This window comes from Pleurodeles waltl, chromosome 3_1, assembly GCF_031143425.1.
Source record: "Pleurodeles waltl isolate 20211129_DDA chromosome 3_1, aPleWal1.hap1.20221129, whole genome shotgun sequence".
Classification (NCBI taxonomy): domain Eukaryota; kingdom Metazoa; phylum Chordata; class Amphibia; order Caudata; family Salamandridae; genus Pleurodeles; species Pleurodeles waltl.
In genome coordinates, this window is record NC_090440.1 from 1,679,889,313 (window position 1) to 1,679,906,188 (window position 16,876).

At 49.3% G+C, this 16,876-nt stretch overlaps 1 protein-coding gene across 3 annotated transcripts in view; it reads right to left on the minus strand.

Moving 5' to 3' along the window:
• SESTD1 (SEC14 and spectrin domain containing 1) overlaps positions 1-16,876 on the minus strand; it is a 355,047-nt gene that overhangs the window by 81,392 nt on the left and 256,779 nt on the right. For all 3 annotated transcript variants that reach the window (XM_069225441.1, XM_069225439.1, XM_069225440.1), the window contains one exon: positions 7,605-7,764. In XM_069225441.1, the coding sequence (XP_069081542.1) occupies positions 7,605-7,764 (160 nt within the window). The remainder of the gene's footprint in view (positions 1-7,604; positions 7,765-16,876) is intronic.

A 16,876-nucleotide genomic window follows, 5' to 3' on the forward strand; every position in this document is an offset into this window, starting at 1 on the left:
GGTGGACTGCCAGGCCACTGGCTGCCTGATCCACGAGGTTGATGGATCCCACGCCCTCGACCACAGAGAGGATGGAAACCACGCGTGGCACAGTGTCTGGCCGGGAAAGGAAGCGGTTGGAAGGCCCTTGCATAGTCATGAAAAAGGTGAAATGCAGACTGGGGGTGAGGGGGGATTAGGGTCTGCCAGGAGGCCTTAGTACCTGGCCGTAGCACGGAAATCCTTGAAGTGCTCAATCACTGAGACTGCCTTGTCTCTGAAGAGAGGGATGCCATCAAAGGGCATGTTCATCAAAATAGCCTGGAAATCCCCCAAAAGGCCAGACGTCCTAAACCCGGCGTGGCACCTCAGATCCACTGTCGACAAAACTACTTTGCCCATAGAGTCAGTCGTGTCCAGTCCACAACTGATAATTAACTTTGCTGTGTCTCTCCCATTGGCAACTGCCTGAGAGAGTACAACCCAGGCATCCTCTGGGACCTGTGGCAGCACTTGCGCAACCGTATCCCACAGTAGCAGGAATGGCAACCACAACCTAATTCTGGCACGGGAACCCTCTCTATAACTTCCTTGGCCAGGAGAGCCATAACTTCCTCGTAGAGAAGGGACAGGTGATCCTTCGTCATACGATCATATGATGGTGGTATGGATGGAGGGGTAGTCTCAAAGGGGAGCAAGTAGTCCCTTCGGACAATCTGAAAACACCCACATGTCTGATGTGACAGACTGCCACTGGAGCAGGTGATTGCAAATCCTGCCTACGACTGGCCCTGGGTGGACAGTGAGACTAAGAAGGATTAAAGGCTGCTGTTCCAGATGAGTGGGGGGGGGGGGGGGAGGTGGACTTGCCAGACTGCTGGCTCCATGATCCACAAGGTTGATGGATCCCATGCCCTCGGCCACGCAGAAGATGGAAAGCATGCGTGGCCGGCCGGGAATGGACGCGGTTGGAGGCCTCTTCCGTAGTCATGAAAAGGGCAAAAGGCAGACTGGGGGAGACGATGGGCTGCCACGAGGCCTTAGGACCTGGCTGTAGCATGAGAATCCTTGAAGTGCTTGAGCACCGAGACTGGTTTGTCCCTGAAGAGAGGGATGTCATCAAAGGGCATGTCCATCAAAGTAGCCTGGAAATCCCCTGGAGATCCAGACGTCCTCACCTGGGCATTGGCACCTCAGAGCCGCTGTGGACGAAACTGCTCTGCCCAGCGAGTCAGTCGTGTCCAGTCCACAATGTATGGTGAACTTTGCTGTGTCTCTCCCATTGGCATCTGCCTGAGAGAGTGCAGCCCGGGCCTACTCTAGTACCTGTGGCAGCACTCGAGCAACCATATCCCACAGAGAGTGGGAATAACCAGCCAAAAGGCATGCAGTGTTCACGAACCGCAATGCTAGGCTGGTGGAAGAAAAAGCGTTCTTCTCAGGTGTATCCCACCTTCTGGATTCCCTATCCAGGAGTGCAGAAGGGAATGCGCCCTGGGAAGTGGAGGCTTGGATAGCCAAGCTCTCAGGGGTTGTGTGTTGAGTCAGAAAGTTTGGGTCCCTTGGAGTGGGGTGATGGTGATGTGAAATCTGTCCTGTTCACAGGAGCCCCTGTGCTGGGTTGGACCAGGTACCCAGTAGGACATCCGTAAGGGTTTCAATAGAGGGGAGCATGGATTCAGAGGAGGAAACTCAAGGCTGAAGCACATGTCAGGAGGTTAGTCCTGACTGCCACCAAAGGCAACTCGAGTTCCAAGACCTCAGCTGCTCTTCTCACTACCATTGAGTAGGAAGCTCCTCTTCTGTAGTCGCGGTAGGAGGGGAAAGCATGCCAGTGCCTGGAGAAGTATCCAGCCCGCTGGCCCCACCCAAGTCTGTATGCCAGTTCATAGGATCTTGGAGCTGGTATTTTAAAGGTTCCAGCGACCCCTTCTATTCCTTACATTACCCTAGCCCATAAGAAAGGGGCCCAGGATCTGACATAGGAGGCAAGACTCCTGCCCGCGTCGGAGTCGTACAACACCCATTCGGCTCTGTGTACAATTTAGCAATGAGAATGGGAATGGCACTGCCCGTGGCCAGAGTAGTTGGCACAGAACCCAAAGGTGTCCCTTCCGACTCTGCGGGACTCTAAGGCACTCTAGTGGAGTCGGGCTGCCCAAAAAGGAGGCACATAGCTTCATAAAATTCTTGAAGTTGGTGCTCTGGCTCCCAGAAACTTGGAGAGGTGTGGAGTCTGCCCGGGTGCAGGTCCCTAGGAACGGGGCCTAGAGCATCGACACGCCCTCATCTTGTCGGCTGAGAAGTCGAAGAACGCTTCTTGCTTTTCTTCTTGTGCCTCGACTTACTGTATCGTCCTGAGGATGTGGAGTGTGATGTCGACGATCGAGGACTCAGCACCGTTCTGGTGACCTTCCTCTGGACCGTGAGATTGACTGGCGCGGAGTCGAGCATCGGTAGCCATAGGCTTCAGGGACCGCTCCCTCAGAGCCTTCAGATACAACGCCCGACACTCGGGATACGAGTTTGGGTCGTGGTCTTGCTCCAAAGACACACGAGGTGCAGATCCGTCACCGACATCACCCAATGACATGACCTGCAAGGCTTAAACCCGGCCTTCTTCTATGACATCCTCAACGCACCAGGAGCAGAGAACCCAAAAGATCTTTGACAAAAAGCCAAAAAAAGGCCAGTCAAAAAGTGACTGAGGAGTAGCTCTCTTCGGATCGGCACTAGCTGGTGTGGAAAGAAAAAAGCTGACGTCAGCACGCCAGCATGGTCCCTATATAGGACCTGCAATGTAATATCCAATATGAACACCACCGCCGGATGCAGAGCAGATTGACGCCACCTAGCGGCATGCAAGGCTATTGCTCAGAAAATCCCCCAGATCAAGCTTGCACCTGGGGGAAATTCAAAGGTAAGGAATTTGCAACTAGAATTTTTTATCAGATCCAGACGGCATGTGCATACCACCCCAAAAAGCAAAGAGAATTATGTGATTTTGGAGCTAGACTAGCGTAGAAGACTCTTTCCCAATATGTCAGTTTGATCTGATTCCTTGTATGGTAGAGCTTGTGTAAGGCATTGGGATTTGTCATACTCACAAAAGTGATTATGAATAGGTTTTCCGGTACAGGATACTCTTTCAGAAAAAGTGGGCCCCCTTAGATAGGTTTGTTGGTAACTAGCAATACGTCAGCTCATTAATAGCACTGAGCAAGACTTGTGCCATACCGCCACCTAAGACTCCTTCATGGTGTCACTGAAAGGCAACAACTGGTTGGAATCGTAGGTCTTGGCCACAAACGTTCACCGTAAATATCCACAGTAGGGAGCTATAATTCCAATGCCCCTGCAGTTCTGCAAACCACCACAGTGAAAGAGATATTCTCTCTGGTGGTGGGCCGGTTTACGGGGCGTGCAAGGTTAATGCTGAGTCCAGTTTAGTCTCAGGAGTGGAGTCTCGACTAATGGCATTCTAGAGGTCTAAATACAAACCAGCATCATTGAACTGAGGAGGGAGCTAATTGTCTGCTTCCTCTGTGATCATCATTATGGTGAATATGCTGAATGCCAGTGCAGTGTCAGAATCAGATTTTTTTTTAAAACTGCCTTCAACTGCCTGTAATACATTGTAGGCAAGTCTTATTAGACTAGGGGCTGGGCTTTGGTGATTTAGACGTATGACACTGAAGGAGTTCTAGTAGAAGTCTGCAGCAAATCTGGAACTGGAACCTGGGGCAGATCTGAAACTGAAACCTCTTGAGTAGAGGCTGGTGGCAAACTAACCCAACCAGGCGCTGCCTTTGGCAAAGATTTGTAGATGTGGCATGGTGCCAACAATGGGCCTGGCCTAGGGGAATCAATCAGAAACAGCCCTGCCGGCAGAAGTTCAACTAAAGGCACCAGCAGATCCAAGGTCCTAACGGTGCTTGAAAGGTTAGGTTGGGTCAATCAACTCCGCATCCAGCGGCAACTACGCAATGGGGAGTAGACTACCATTCTGTCTTAGATCACGAGCGAGTCTGAGCTTTCAAGTATGTCTGAACTCACTGCTTGTGCTCAGCGACGTATACTTTGCTAAACTTTGCCTGTAACCTTGTGGTGCATCAGGAAAAACTTGTCATAAGACTTTGAATCATGCTTGGAACCTAAGCAGCAAAGGCATTCATTGTGCAGATTCATGGGCAACATCTGTTTTCTGACGAAAAGTTCAGGGAGGTTTTCCAGGATCCGCATTGATGGATGCAGGAAAGAAAGGAACATAATATCTGTGCACGGGGTGGTGCCTACATACAAGTTGTCACTTCTGGAGAGAGGGTGAAGCTGCTTTCCAGGAGGTTGAGGTGGTGTTTGGGGGAACCACCCACTGGCAAACAGGAGCTTTTGCAGGCAAAAGTTTCCAGATCTAGTGTGGTACTTGAGAGAACACAACTGGTTAGGAATATGCAGCTAGAAGTATCCATCAGAAGTTAGTTTATACCATGACGAAGTCTGCACCCCTAGATGCAAAGTGTTACTGACAAATTGTAATATTGACAGTATGTGCAAATTAACCTGGAAACTTATTGCTACCCTAAAGTTCCCTCCACAGAAGGGGGAGAAGGTTAGGAGATGAAGAAGCTAGCTAGATAGAATAGCTACAGAAAGAGTGTTGCTGAAGGTAAGTAACTTGTTCTTCTGCTGGACTTAAACTGAAGATTCCTGACCATGTGAATCAATACCAAAGCAATTTTCCTCAAGGAAGTGATTCTGAGGTGTGGATTTTCACCAAGAAGTCTTGTGAGACCAAGCAGGGAAAATTACCCTCCCAGAAAAAATGAGAGTTTATATAGTAACGCCTGGTCAAAGTATGGACAGATGCCTACATGGTGGCTTGGTAGTTTTCCAAAACAGGATAACTCCAATCCATGGCTGTAGAGGTGGACTTTGTCCTGGTGTAGTAGGCTAAAGGCCCTCCGGAAGATCCTTTTTGGCAAAGACACAACAATTTGATGCAAAGGATTATCAATCATAATAAGGGGCATTTCAACCGACTTTCCTTTGTTCAACTCCATCTCGTGTTATCAGGTAAGTTGGACCTGCTCTCATTCGATCCTCTTGAAGACCTAAGGAATTGGCGGGAGTGGAGAAAACTATAATAAGAAGACTGATCCCACAGAAGATGTGGGGTGTCTCCTTGGGGTCCAAAGCACAAAGGGCCATGTACTGAGAGTTCTTAGAAGTAGCAAACAGAGATACTAAGGGTACAACCCACTAGGCGAAGATGCCCTGTGCCACATCTTGGTGCAGACACTCCTCCTGATTGTCGAGACAACACCCGCTGAGTTTCTCTTGTCTGACTTTGTGAGAACTTGCCAGGCGACTGACCATCAGGAAAACCCATTATATTCCAGCCACCACAAAACCCTCTAAGCTTTGAAACAGAGAGCTCAAGGCCTCACTTCACCACCTGGCGGTCACGTTGTCCCTGAGGACTTGAACTGACCTACACTTGATGTAAAGCTGAAATGCCATGGTGGTCAGACAGAGGATACGCAACACCAAAGGAGGCAACTGATGATGTAGCTCCACCAATGACAAGAGGTCCTGAAACTTCAGATACCTCCCCAAAAAAGATAGGGCACATCTGTCACTGCTGTGACTTCAGATTAGGGTAAGGAGAATAGTCTGCCACAGATCAGGTGGGCATCTGCGATCCAACAGTGCAGATTTTGTCTCAAAGACATCCATAGTGCTTGACCAACGGACAGCGAAGGTTCCACTGCAGTCCCATGTGCCAAAGAGCATGAAGTCTCAGGACCAAGAAGGCTGGAACAAGTGTTTGCTCCAGAAACATCGAGATCATAGCAATGAATGTCCTGAACTCACTGCGAGGGCAGAAAGTCCTTTGAAGCCACCATACCCTGAATTGTTCATGTAAAAAGAACCCCTTGCACATGCTGAAGCTAGAATTTCAGCTCATTGTGTGAAAACCCCAAGGTGGACAGCATAGGAACTTTCAACCGCAGGTGGTCTGAGACTAGTTGTTGTAAGCTTACCTTCAAGGAGCCAACAGTCAAGGCTGGAATACATATATTCCCACTGTGAGAAGATGGGCTGCGATCACCAATATGATTTTAAGGAATGTCATAGGGGCTGAGGTCAGGTCAAAGGGCAGAACGGTAATTGAAAATGGTTTGACACCACCACAAAGCGTAGGTACTGCCTGTGAGGATGCAGGATATGTGCATGGAACTACACATCCTGCAAGTCCAAGGACACCATCCCGTCCTCAGTGTAAAGGAACACCCAAACCTCAGCCAGTGACATTATGAACTCTCCTTCCTGAGGAAGACGTTCAAGAGTCTGAGGGCTAGGATCAAACTCAGTCCCCAGTCTTCCTCAGGGTACAGAAATTTATCAGGATTTCTATCAAACACCAACTCTGCCTTGGCACCACCTTGAGCATGCCTTTGGTGAGCAACATCTGAACCTCCATGGAACGAATATTGCCATGATTTGATCATGGTTGAGCACAAACCAGGAGGATGCGGGGAGGAATAGCCAAGAAAGGGAGGGCATAACACAAGTGAACAATGTTAAGGGCCTACTGGTCTGAGGTAATAGCACCCTAGCTTTCTACCTGCTTCACACAGCAGCTGGAGGTAGAATTAGAGAGACGTGGCATTGGCAGCAGGTGAAAAGAAGGAGAAGGACAGTTGGAAATGATGGTGGCATTGCTCCTGACCAGCACCTCTACCCCCAAAGCCACAAAAGGACTGAGCTAAGAGTTGTATCTGGCAGTAGGAAAGGTCCTTCATATATACAGAGAATTTCTGATCCTGCGGATGGAAGAAGAGAGATATCAAATAAAACAAACAGTTTCCTGGAATCTGCTTTCTCACTAAGCAGCCTAGCTCCAAGAAGGGTGTGTCTGTAAGAGAAGTCTGGACGTCTCTAGAACACCCGGTGGTAGGACAATGATCCCCAATTACCAGTGATACTAGGCTAGGGATAGACATGATCCCATGGAAGCACCGACAGTACAGCTTCCAGTGGATTTCTTCAATCATTTTAACAAATGATGGGCAATCTATTTTAAAAACTGGCAAAACAAGTTTAGCTTCAATGGTCACCTGTGCCACTAGTCAGGGAGCTAGCCCATCACAGAGGCAACATATAGCTTCTGTTCCTCCTCAACATACTCAACAACCTCCTCAATAACAAAAGGAAAAAAACTGAAATTCCGGGGACACAGGAGTAGCCAAACTGAGCTGTGGTAGTCTGTAGTTCTCAGTGAAATTCAACTCACTGTATAAAGAATGGCTGCATTTCAGTGAGGTAAATACACTACTAAAATGCCATAGTTCTGGAGTTTATCAGTATTTCAACAATATTTATTGTTAATCCGAAAGAGAGGGGTGGGGGTGGGTGGGGATGGAGGTGGGGAGGGGAGGTTAGGATTTCCCAGCTTAATGACAGAAAATTCAAGCATCTGAGTCTATGAAATATATAATACTAGAGAACATGGTATAATCCGAAATGTATGTTTTGTGTGCTAATCGATATTAAAATACATTTATTTAATAGTCCTTATTTTAACAGAAAGTCAGACAGTGGAGCAGAGTTCAGTACTGTACCGTTGTTTTCTAAGTTGCATATCCTCCATCACCCCTTGAATGTGATCAACGTTTTCTTTATTTTCAACAGATACATCCTTTCCATAAGCCCAGGCTGCCTGACCAGTGATTTGATCGAGGAGGACTTGACCTTTTTCACGTAATCCTTGCAGGCCAGAGTCTAAGAACAAAACCAACAAAAACATTTGGAGTTTTTCTTGGTTGAAACACAACAGTTCATTCTGAATATCAAATTAATACAACCAATTAAGCTCATTTGGGACTGCTATTTTTCATACTGGTAACATTATACATATGACATGCAACTGGTTTCTCAAACACCTTTCAAGTGTTTTTTATTTTAGAGTAAAAGACCTGATGTTATAAAGAGTAGACGTAATTTATAGTAAAACAGGCACACATTAAACAAATGTACTTCTATGTGTGCATGTGTGAATACATAAAAAGCTGGGAGGAAAAGGTCTTGCTGTTGTGCTGGAAGAGAGTGAGGCCCAGAATAAATCTACAATCTGGTGATGGAGTACCATTATGTGCCAACTCAAACATGTCTGGGCTTCCATGGTAGAATAAAAAAAAACATTGATATGGTTTGGTTACAACCTCGGGTGATCCAACAGTGTAAACAGTGGGCCTACAGATCTCCAACAAAATCGTGCAAACATAGAAGCACCATGCCCTATCAACACGTAAAAGCCATTATGTAAACTTCAGTTTCCAATCTGTAGAAAGACAAATAACTTCATAACAGCATTTAATGAAATCAAATTCCTTTTTACTCCTCCTTACTGCATCTCAATGTTCAACAAAGCTGTTTTTCTTTTCTGTTTGTCGAAAACCTGTTAAGCAGCAGTTCCATTGCACGTATAGAGTAGAATAGTCACTGGCCTTTGGTTCTGCAGCATGTATAGCTGTACATTACAAGCTGTGTACTCTCTTGTTTTCTAGTGTTGTTTTCAAAGTTTTTCTTGTAAGGGGAGGTTTTGGTTCCAAATGTGTGATGTATAAATCATGATTACAACTTTTTGAAACCAACATTGTACTGGGACATAGACTCCACCTCACATTTACTTGCTTAAATGTAGGTTTGTATGGAGTGCTACAAACCACAAGTAGTCATCTTATAGTGCTGGAGGACAACAAAGGGGTCATTAATCAAACAAAATAGAGAGCAACAATCAAATAGAAAGCTGGTGGAAGTCTTCCAAGTCCCAGCTACATGAGGAGCAGTCGAGGAAAATCCTTAGACAATTTGAATTTTAGGAAGTTTATTCCTACTTGCAGTGGTTCAGAGGTGGTAGAACAGTTATTTACATGAGAGGAGACATGAGCATGAAGAATTCTACCTCCAAATCATTTTAATATAGATGGCTAAATGAGGGGGGGCGTGGCCTGCTGAGCAGCGAGATGGCCGCTCTCTGAGTGAGCTCCGCCGGCCGGACCGAAATCCTTCAATTATCCTGCACACCGGGGTGTGCCTGAGCTGCCAAGACCGGCAGAAAAAGTACAGGTGGCGGTGAGGCATCAGCGGAGGTACGATATTCCCGCCTTCCATCGCCTTGGAGGAGATCGGGACCCGCACAGCCTGTGGGCGGACTTGGCGGAAGAGCCTGCTGGAGCTCGTTTGGGGGTGAGCCGTGACTCGAGCCCGGGGCATGTGCTGGCGGCGGGGCCTGGGCTGGAGCGGCGCTGTGACGCTGATGAGTCCCTACATTGTTGGCGCCGCTTGAGGGATCCTGTGAGTGCTGCAGTGTTGAGGCGGTCCTTGGGCTGATTATGTGAGGAGTTGCGGAGAGCCGTGCAGACGGGTGACAGTTCGGAGATCGGAGCGTTGCTCACTGACGTGGACGGCGCCGGATAGGTGTGGGACCCTGATTAAAGCTGTCTGTGCGCCATTTGAACTGAGCTCCGGCGGGCGGGGTGGCCCGCAGGTTGTTGATGCTGACCCCGCGGCGGGTGCCCGAGTGGCAGATTTTGAAGGTGGCGGCTGTCATTTTGGGATCAATCACCGGAGCCAGAGCGAGGTGGTGCGAGGATCGATGAGCGGCGGGGTGCTGGCACGGGGTCTCATGGCTGCCGTGGGCACCCTGCGGGAGACATCTGGAGCTCTGGAGGCGGTGAAGAGTGCCTGTTCTGCCCGGGCGACGCTGGTGGCATGACCCGATGAGACGGTGGTGAAGCGACTGGGAACCTGAGTGCAACACCGCGGTGCAGGAGGAGGAATGTGGATTACAGGGACGGGTGCTGCTGTGGTCTGTCCAGTTGACTTGTGAGTACGGGGGTGAACGGAGGGGCTGCCCCCCCGCCACCCTGCGCCTGCGGAGGGCTTGGTGGACATCTGCCTACAACGTGGCTGTAGCTTTGGTCCAACGCGAGGAGTCGGTCTAGGGTAACCTGGTGGAGGTGCTGGCGACGCTCTCGAGGCCTGTGAGTGTGGACCTGCTGCCGGGAGGATTGCGCGGTGGTCGCTGCCTGTGCCTCCGGCTTCCATCTTGGGATCGGTCAGCAGGAGTGCCGCAGCGGAGGTGGGGGTGTCCTGCTGCGGCTCTTCGGTTGTGGAGGAGGCTGTGGGCCTTTGCTGGTGGTTCACGGCGGGACCCGGTGGGTCTCTCTTCACCATGGGTAAACATGATTCTAAGCAACCGAAGCTGAACTTTGACCATAAGCGCTCCACACGTCAGGGAGAGTTGGAGCAGGGGCCCCAGGCGGCCGAGGGGCGCGACCTGGCCGCTGACGATCATGGCGAAGATTTACGCACGCTGATGCTTGAGATGCGTTCTAGCCTCCGCAATATTGACACTAAACTGGACAACCTCACCAGCCAGTTGGACTCTGTGAAAACACAGGTGGCGACGCACGAGACGAGGTTGGACACGCTTGAGGCTCGCCAGTCTGAGTCTCATGAGTTCCAAGTGGAAACGAAGGACCAGCTCCTGCATATGGACAAATTATTGGGAATAATCCGTGTGAAGAATGAGGACTTAGAAGCGCGGTCCCGGTGCAATAATCTACGCGTCACGGGGGTCCCGGAGACCACTGCCATAACTAAAATGGAAACCTATGTCACTGAACTCCTACACAAATTGTTTGACCCTAATCTCTCAGCGGTGTTTGCGGTGGAGAGGGCGCATAGTTCGCTGGGTCAGAGGCCCCCTGTTGGAGCGCCGCCCCGGCCTATAATTGCGAGAATCTTGAACTACCAAGACCGAGATTTGATCCTTAAACTGGCAAGGGAAAGAGGTACCATCACGCACAAGGGCAATAACATCTCCTTCTACCCTGACTTCACCCCGGCTGTCCAGGCTGCCCGCCGGGAATTTCTGCCTGCAAAGCGACTTCTTCTGCAGGCGCAGATTCCGTACTCGCTCCTCTATCCAGCTAAGCTAAAGGTGTCCTTTGAGGGGTCTGCCCACATATTCACCGATGCCAAAGAGGCGATGAAGTTCACCAAACATGTGGGACGCAAATCCGCACAACGACCCAAGGATGCTACAGAGGCAATGGATAGCAGGCTCTGCGACAATGAGTAAACGCGGGTCCCATCTACTATATCCTGAGGGGAATGGCTCCTTTTTGACTGTGGACTTCTATCCGCTGGAAGGGGTAGTGCATTTGTGATGCCCGGTGTTCAATCGTTGACATCTGCTATCCTAGATAGATCTAAATTATTAGGTTTTGAGTGGCCAGGATTCCCTGCAGATCTTCCGGCCACCCCGTTTTACACGGGGGAGTAGCCGGCATCGTCACACCCCCTCGGGAATGTTCCCTTGTTTATTTAAATGTCGATTTGGGGATAGTATGGGGATGGCTTCTCTACGACCCGGTTGGGGGGTTGGAGTGGGTGGAGGGCGGTTGGTTGGGGTTTTTGTTTTGTTGTTTACTGCCAACTTTTATTGTATGCTATCTGCGTGGTGTCTTGAACGTACAGCCTGGTCATTGTCAACATGTCTTACTGCACTTTACATAATGTGTGTGGGGAATGCCCAGAGTGGATAAAACTTTGAACTGTCTTACCTGGAATGTTCGGGGGCTCAACGACCACAGGAAGGCCAGGTTGGTACATGCATATTTGGTGCGGCACTGTGTGGATGTCTGCCTATTGCAGGAAACTCATTTGAACACCGCCCCTGCCCAAAGACTGCGTCACACCACATGGGGGCACGTTTATTCAGCTATCTATTCCAACTATGCCCGGGGGGTGGCGATACTGATACGTCGCGGGTTGGATTGGCGGGAGGGCTCTGTTCAATGCGACCCAGAGGGTAGATATGTTTTGGTACAGGGCATTGTGTGCGGAATTTCGGTGGTATTCGTGGCTGTGTATGGGCCTAATGCTGACTCCCCAGATTTCTTTCATAAGCTTTGGGGGCAAGTGAAAGCCACTGGGTGCAATACAATTGTATGGGGAGGTGATTTCAATGCAGTACTGGATGACAAAGTAGATAGGAAAGGGGTAGCTCGCACATTGAATCCGTTGGCAAGTTCCGCGCTGCGGGAAATACTGCTGGATGGTGCGCTGGTTGACATGGGGACCTGAGGGAGGGCACCTGTATATCGGCTTATAGCGGCGCGTGGTCCCGTCTTGACTTCTGGCTGGTGTCGCGGGACGTCGCGCTGTGGACGGCGCAGGTAGAGCACATGCCCCGCTCGTTGTCCGACCATGCACCCTGTATGTTGAGGTTACTACTCCCTGGTGGTCCTTTTCCGGCGTTCTCGTGGCGGCTTCCGCCTCACGCATTACTTGATGATGCATTCAAAGAGGAGATACGGACTGATATCACTGACTACTTTGAGCGCAATGTGGGATCGGTGGACACGGAGGCGACTTTGTGGGAGGCCTTCAAGGTTGTCATCAGGGGCCAGTGTATAGCCCGACAGGCAGGTGTACTGGGGGCGATACGGGGCACCCTGGTAGCGCTGGAAGCCGATATAAAACGACTCAAACGCACTTTCTTAGAGACTGGAGAGTCAGGGGTGGCGGGGATGCTGAAAACCAAATTATTGGAGTACGACGAGGAGGCGATGCAGGAGGTTAAATTTCTAGGGAAATATGCGGAGGAGAGGCGCTACGGCGAGGGTGGGAGACCGGGGAAGGTCCTGGCAAATATGATTAGGCCGCTGCGTCCCGCGACGTATATTCATGAACTGCGCACGACGACTGGCCAGCTGCTTCATGACAAAGGGGACATTGTAGGAGCATTCTCCGAGTTTTACTCTCGTTTATACACCAACACCCAGGATGAGTGTCCGGAGGGGCTTGCATCCTTCCTGGATTCCATTGCGTTGGCGTGGTTCAATAATAACCACAGAGAATATATGGACCTCCCGATAGACGCCGGAGATGTGGCACAAGTTATCAAGAGCTTACCGCCTGACAAGGCGCCGGGACCTGATGGTCTGACAACAGCTTTCTATAAGGCGTACGTGGATGAGCTGTCGCCCCGGTTATTGGCAGTGTACGAGGAGGCCTTAGAAAAGGGGGTGTTGCCTGCCACCATGCGCGAGGCGTTGATCATCGCGTTGCTGAAGCCGGATAAACCTGCTGACGACCTAAACTCCTATCGGCCCTTATCTCTGATTAATGTAGATGTGAAAATCCTGGCCAAGCTGCTCGCGAACCGGGTGCAGCCAATGTTGCCGATGATCGCACTCCCAGACCAATCCGGTTTTATACCGGGAAGAGCGACCTCCCACAACCTGCGAACGATCTTCGCCGCATTGCATTACCTACACCCCGAGGTCAGGGCTGCCGTGGTGTTTTTAGATGCCACTAAGGCCTTTGATACTCTTGAATGGCCCTATTTATTCCATATATTGGTAAGGATGGGTTTCAGTGCGCTGCTGCTTAGGAAAATTCGCCTGCTTTACACTTTGCCTACAGCCAGAGTGCGGGTAAATGGCCTGGTGTCTGAACCGTTCCCGGTCTTGCGTGGTACTAGGCAGGGGAGTCCTCTCTCCCCACTGCTATTTGCCATAGATATGGAGCCGTTGGCAGCTAGGATTAGACAACATCATACTGCAAGAGGCATAGGCTTCAGTTCTAGAAACCTTCTCATATCACTATACGCGGACGATGTAACCCTTTATCTTATCAATCCTGCGGACAACTTGGATCCCATCTTGCGGGAATTTGTCCGCTTTGAGGGCTTTGCGGGCATATCCATCAACTGGTCTAAATCGGTAATCTTTCCCCTCACGGACAGCACTGCTGAGGTGTCCTCCGAATACCCCCTGCGCTGGGAGGCGGAGGAAGTCAAATATTTGGGGATTTGGATTAGCCGGAACCTTCAGGAGATCTGGAACCTTAACTTTGGCAGGGCTATGATGTAGCTGAGCGAGAAAGTGAAATTATGGGCTTCCCTGCCCCTGTCGCTAACTGGGCGGATTGCGTTGACAAAAATGATAGTGCTACCCAAATTCCTTTATTTATTCGTCAATATACCTATACCGCTTACGTCGCACTTCTTTGCCACTCTGCGGTCCTGCCTGGTGGCGCTGGTGTGGGCAGGTGGACAGGCCAGGGTAGCGTGGGAAACACTGGCACTACCACTGCGACAGGGAGGTCTAGGTGCCCCAGATATGAAACTGTATGCCCTCTGTGCTCAGGCTCAGTTCCTGCATTTTTGGACCCACCCTGTCCCCTTTCAGCCTCACGTGGCAGTGGAACGAGATGCGGTGGCGCCCCTTCCACTTGGTGTGGCGATATGCGCCAAGGCACGGCGCCCTAGAGCAGATGTAGACACAGCTGGGACGCTGCAATGGGTGTGGGAGGAGTTGCGCAGGAGGGCGGGGGTCCCATTGTTGTATGCTCCATCGCTCCCTCTGTTGCATAACCCAATGCTGCCTTGTGTGGCTGATGGGATAGCCGGTCACCTAATTGACAAGCTGCATCTTCGCACCTTTGCGGACCTCTTTCCCAATGGCAAGTTCATGCCTCCCCCGACGCCGGAAGAGGGTGGTACGGTGCCTTTTTCCAAATTATTTTTGTACCATAAACTACGTGCGGCGTGCCGGGTACTATCCAGAGAGTTCCCTGGCGCACCGCCAGTCTTTACAGCTTTAGAGGCGGTGGTGGGCTCCCCGTAAGCTGGTAACTCGTATTTATCGCCATATGCAAAACATGGCACCGGGGGTGGCGCCTAAATCTATGCTATATTGGAACGAGGAGCTCCAACCTGAGATATCTGAGGAACAGTGGGAGTTTTGCTGTGGGCAGCTTACTGAGCTTTCGCCAAACTACAAATTGCGTTTAATACATTTTAAATACCTGCATAGGTTCTACAGAACCCCCATCAGCCTGAAAAGAATGGGGCTTAGAGAGACGGATGAATGTTGGCGATGTGGGTCGGCCTCGGCCTCTTTTATACATATAGCATGGTCCTGCCCGACACTGGAGGGTTATTGGTCTCAGGTTTTTGTACTGGTAAACCAGATTGTGGGCCGCTCGGACGTCCCTTCCCCCCTGCTTGGGCTACTAGGATATGTCAGAGACACTCCGCCACCATCGCGCAAGCTGCATGCATTGCTTCTACTGTTTGCTAAGCGACGGGTGGCGATCCACTGGGGTAGACGGAGGGTGCCCGCGGTGAGGGACTGGCTGGCGGATGTAACTTATGGGCACACGCAGCTAACCACGTTTTGGGAGTTGCTACCGGCTGCATCCAGGCCCCGAGACATCTGGGATCCGTTTGTGAGTTGGGCTCGGGAACATCAGAGCAGGGAATCAGAAGGAGATATTTTGAGTGAATGATCCCTGGGAGGTGGGTGGCGGTAGGGGTACGTCGCACTCTTTTCCTCTCACATCACGGAGGCAATGCCTGTAATACTGACATGACCCTGATCGCTGCCCCTGTCTTCCTCCAAGGCTGCCCTCTCTATGCACTAAGGCAGAGTGTTGTGGCCCTCTGAGCTCCTGTATCCAGTCTAGTGGCTTGTAATTCCTATTGATATGGACATGATGACTAATGCAATATGTTCCTTCCTATATGACACCTAATAACATACTGTATGTAACACACTAATGATGTTGACTGGCAGGTTTGTTGGTTGTATTTTTCTGAATCGCAAAATGTTTAATAAACAAAAAAATAAAAATAATAATATATAGATGGCTAAATAGCCAGAAACTCAGCAGAAGATCTAGGGTGAATGGATGAATAACAGAACTAGAACAATTGTCAGGCTCATGCCTGTAAATTTCCCCTTCTGGAATTCTTATTTGCTTGCTTCCTCTGTATCTACTTGCCTTATTCCCTCTAGTTAAGTAATGTGCTAAACTTGTGCCCCAGGCGAAGGTAGGGTTGCATGTGAATCTACAACACTACAAGCAGCAAACCAATTAGTGGAGGCAGATAACGTTTTTAGTTTGCTGCATGTCTTGTTATACATTAGATATTGGTTTCTGAATGTAATGCAGTACTCTTTCTACCCAACGCAGTGGATAGCTGAAAGTAGCAGGATAGGCAAAAAAGTTTTTAACAAAGTGCAACCTAATTATGTCTCCTTTCTAGTCTGTATGTCCACACAGTAATGTTTTATAAGTGTGTGTACTGGAATCCATGTGTCCGCTCTACCAGAGTAAGATAATGGAATGCGTTCTAGGAACATACATATTGCTCTTTTCCCATGGATACAATTTACATGTCATGTATTATGGTGGTGTTCATTTTGCGCTAGCCTAACATACTTGAATACATCTAACAACATATCTTGCAAGATCTGCTTTGGAACAGAGATTCTAAGATGTGGAGGTGCAAAAGCCACACACTTGTTATGTGTTCCTGTTGGTCCATGCCTTATCAACCCATTAGTGTTGTCTTAAGCATCTACCACATATTGGGGACGGAGGAAACAAAAATAGGCAACACAAATGTGTTGTGTGATTGATGGGAAAAGGTGATGCCAAATTTGGTAAAAACGTTAGCTATGTATGTAGAACTAGCCTGACTTCATGTGTTTGCACATATTCTTGTTCCAATGACAGTCTGTAATTTACTAACCTTATGTAAAAATGTAATTGAGTTTGAAAATACTACCTTTCAAATAAAGTGATGTAATGTGATTTGACCCTCACAACAATACACAAAATTACATAAACAAGCACACATAAATCACATACACACATTATGGAGTATTTTACTTAACTCAAAAACAAAAAAATGGGAAAGTTGGAGCTTAAGTTGTATTACTAAAAGGCAAAGTTATGAGTGAAGACGCTAGCATATCACTTTGTCTTTTTTCGCCCTAATGCATACGCTTCAGTTGAGGACACCAAT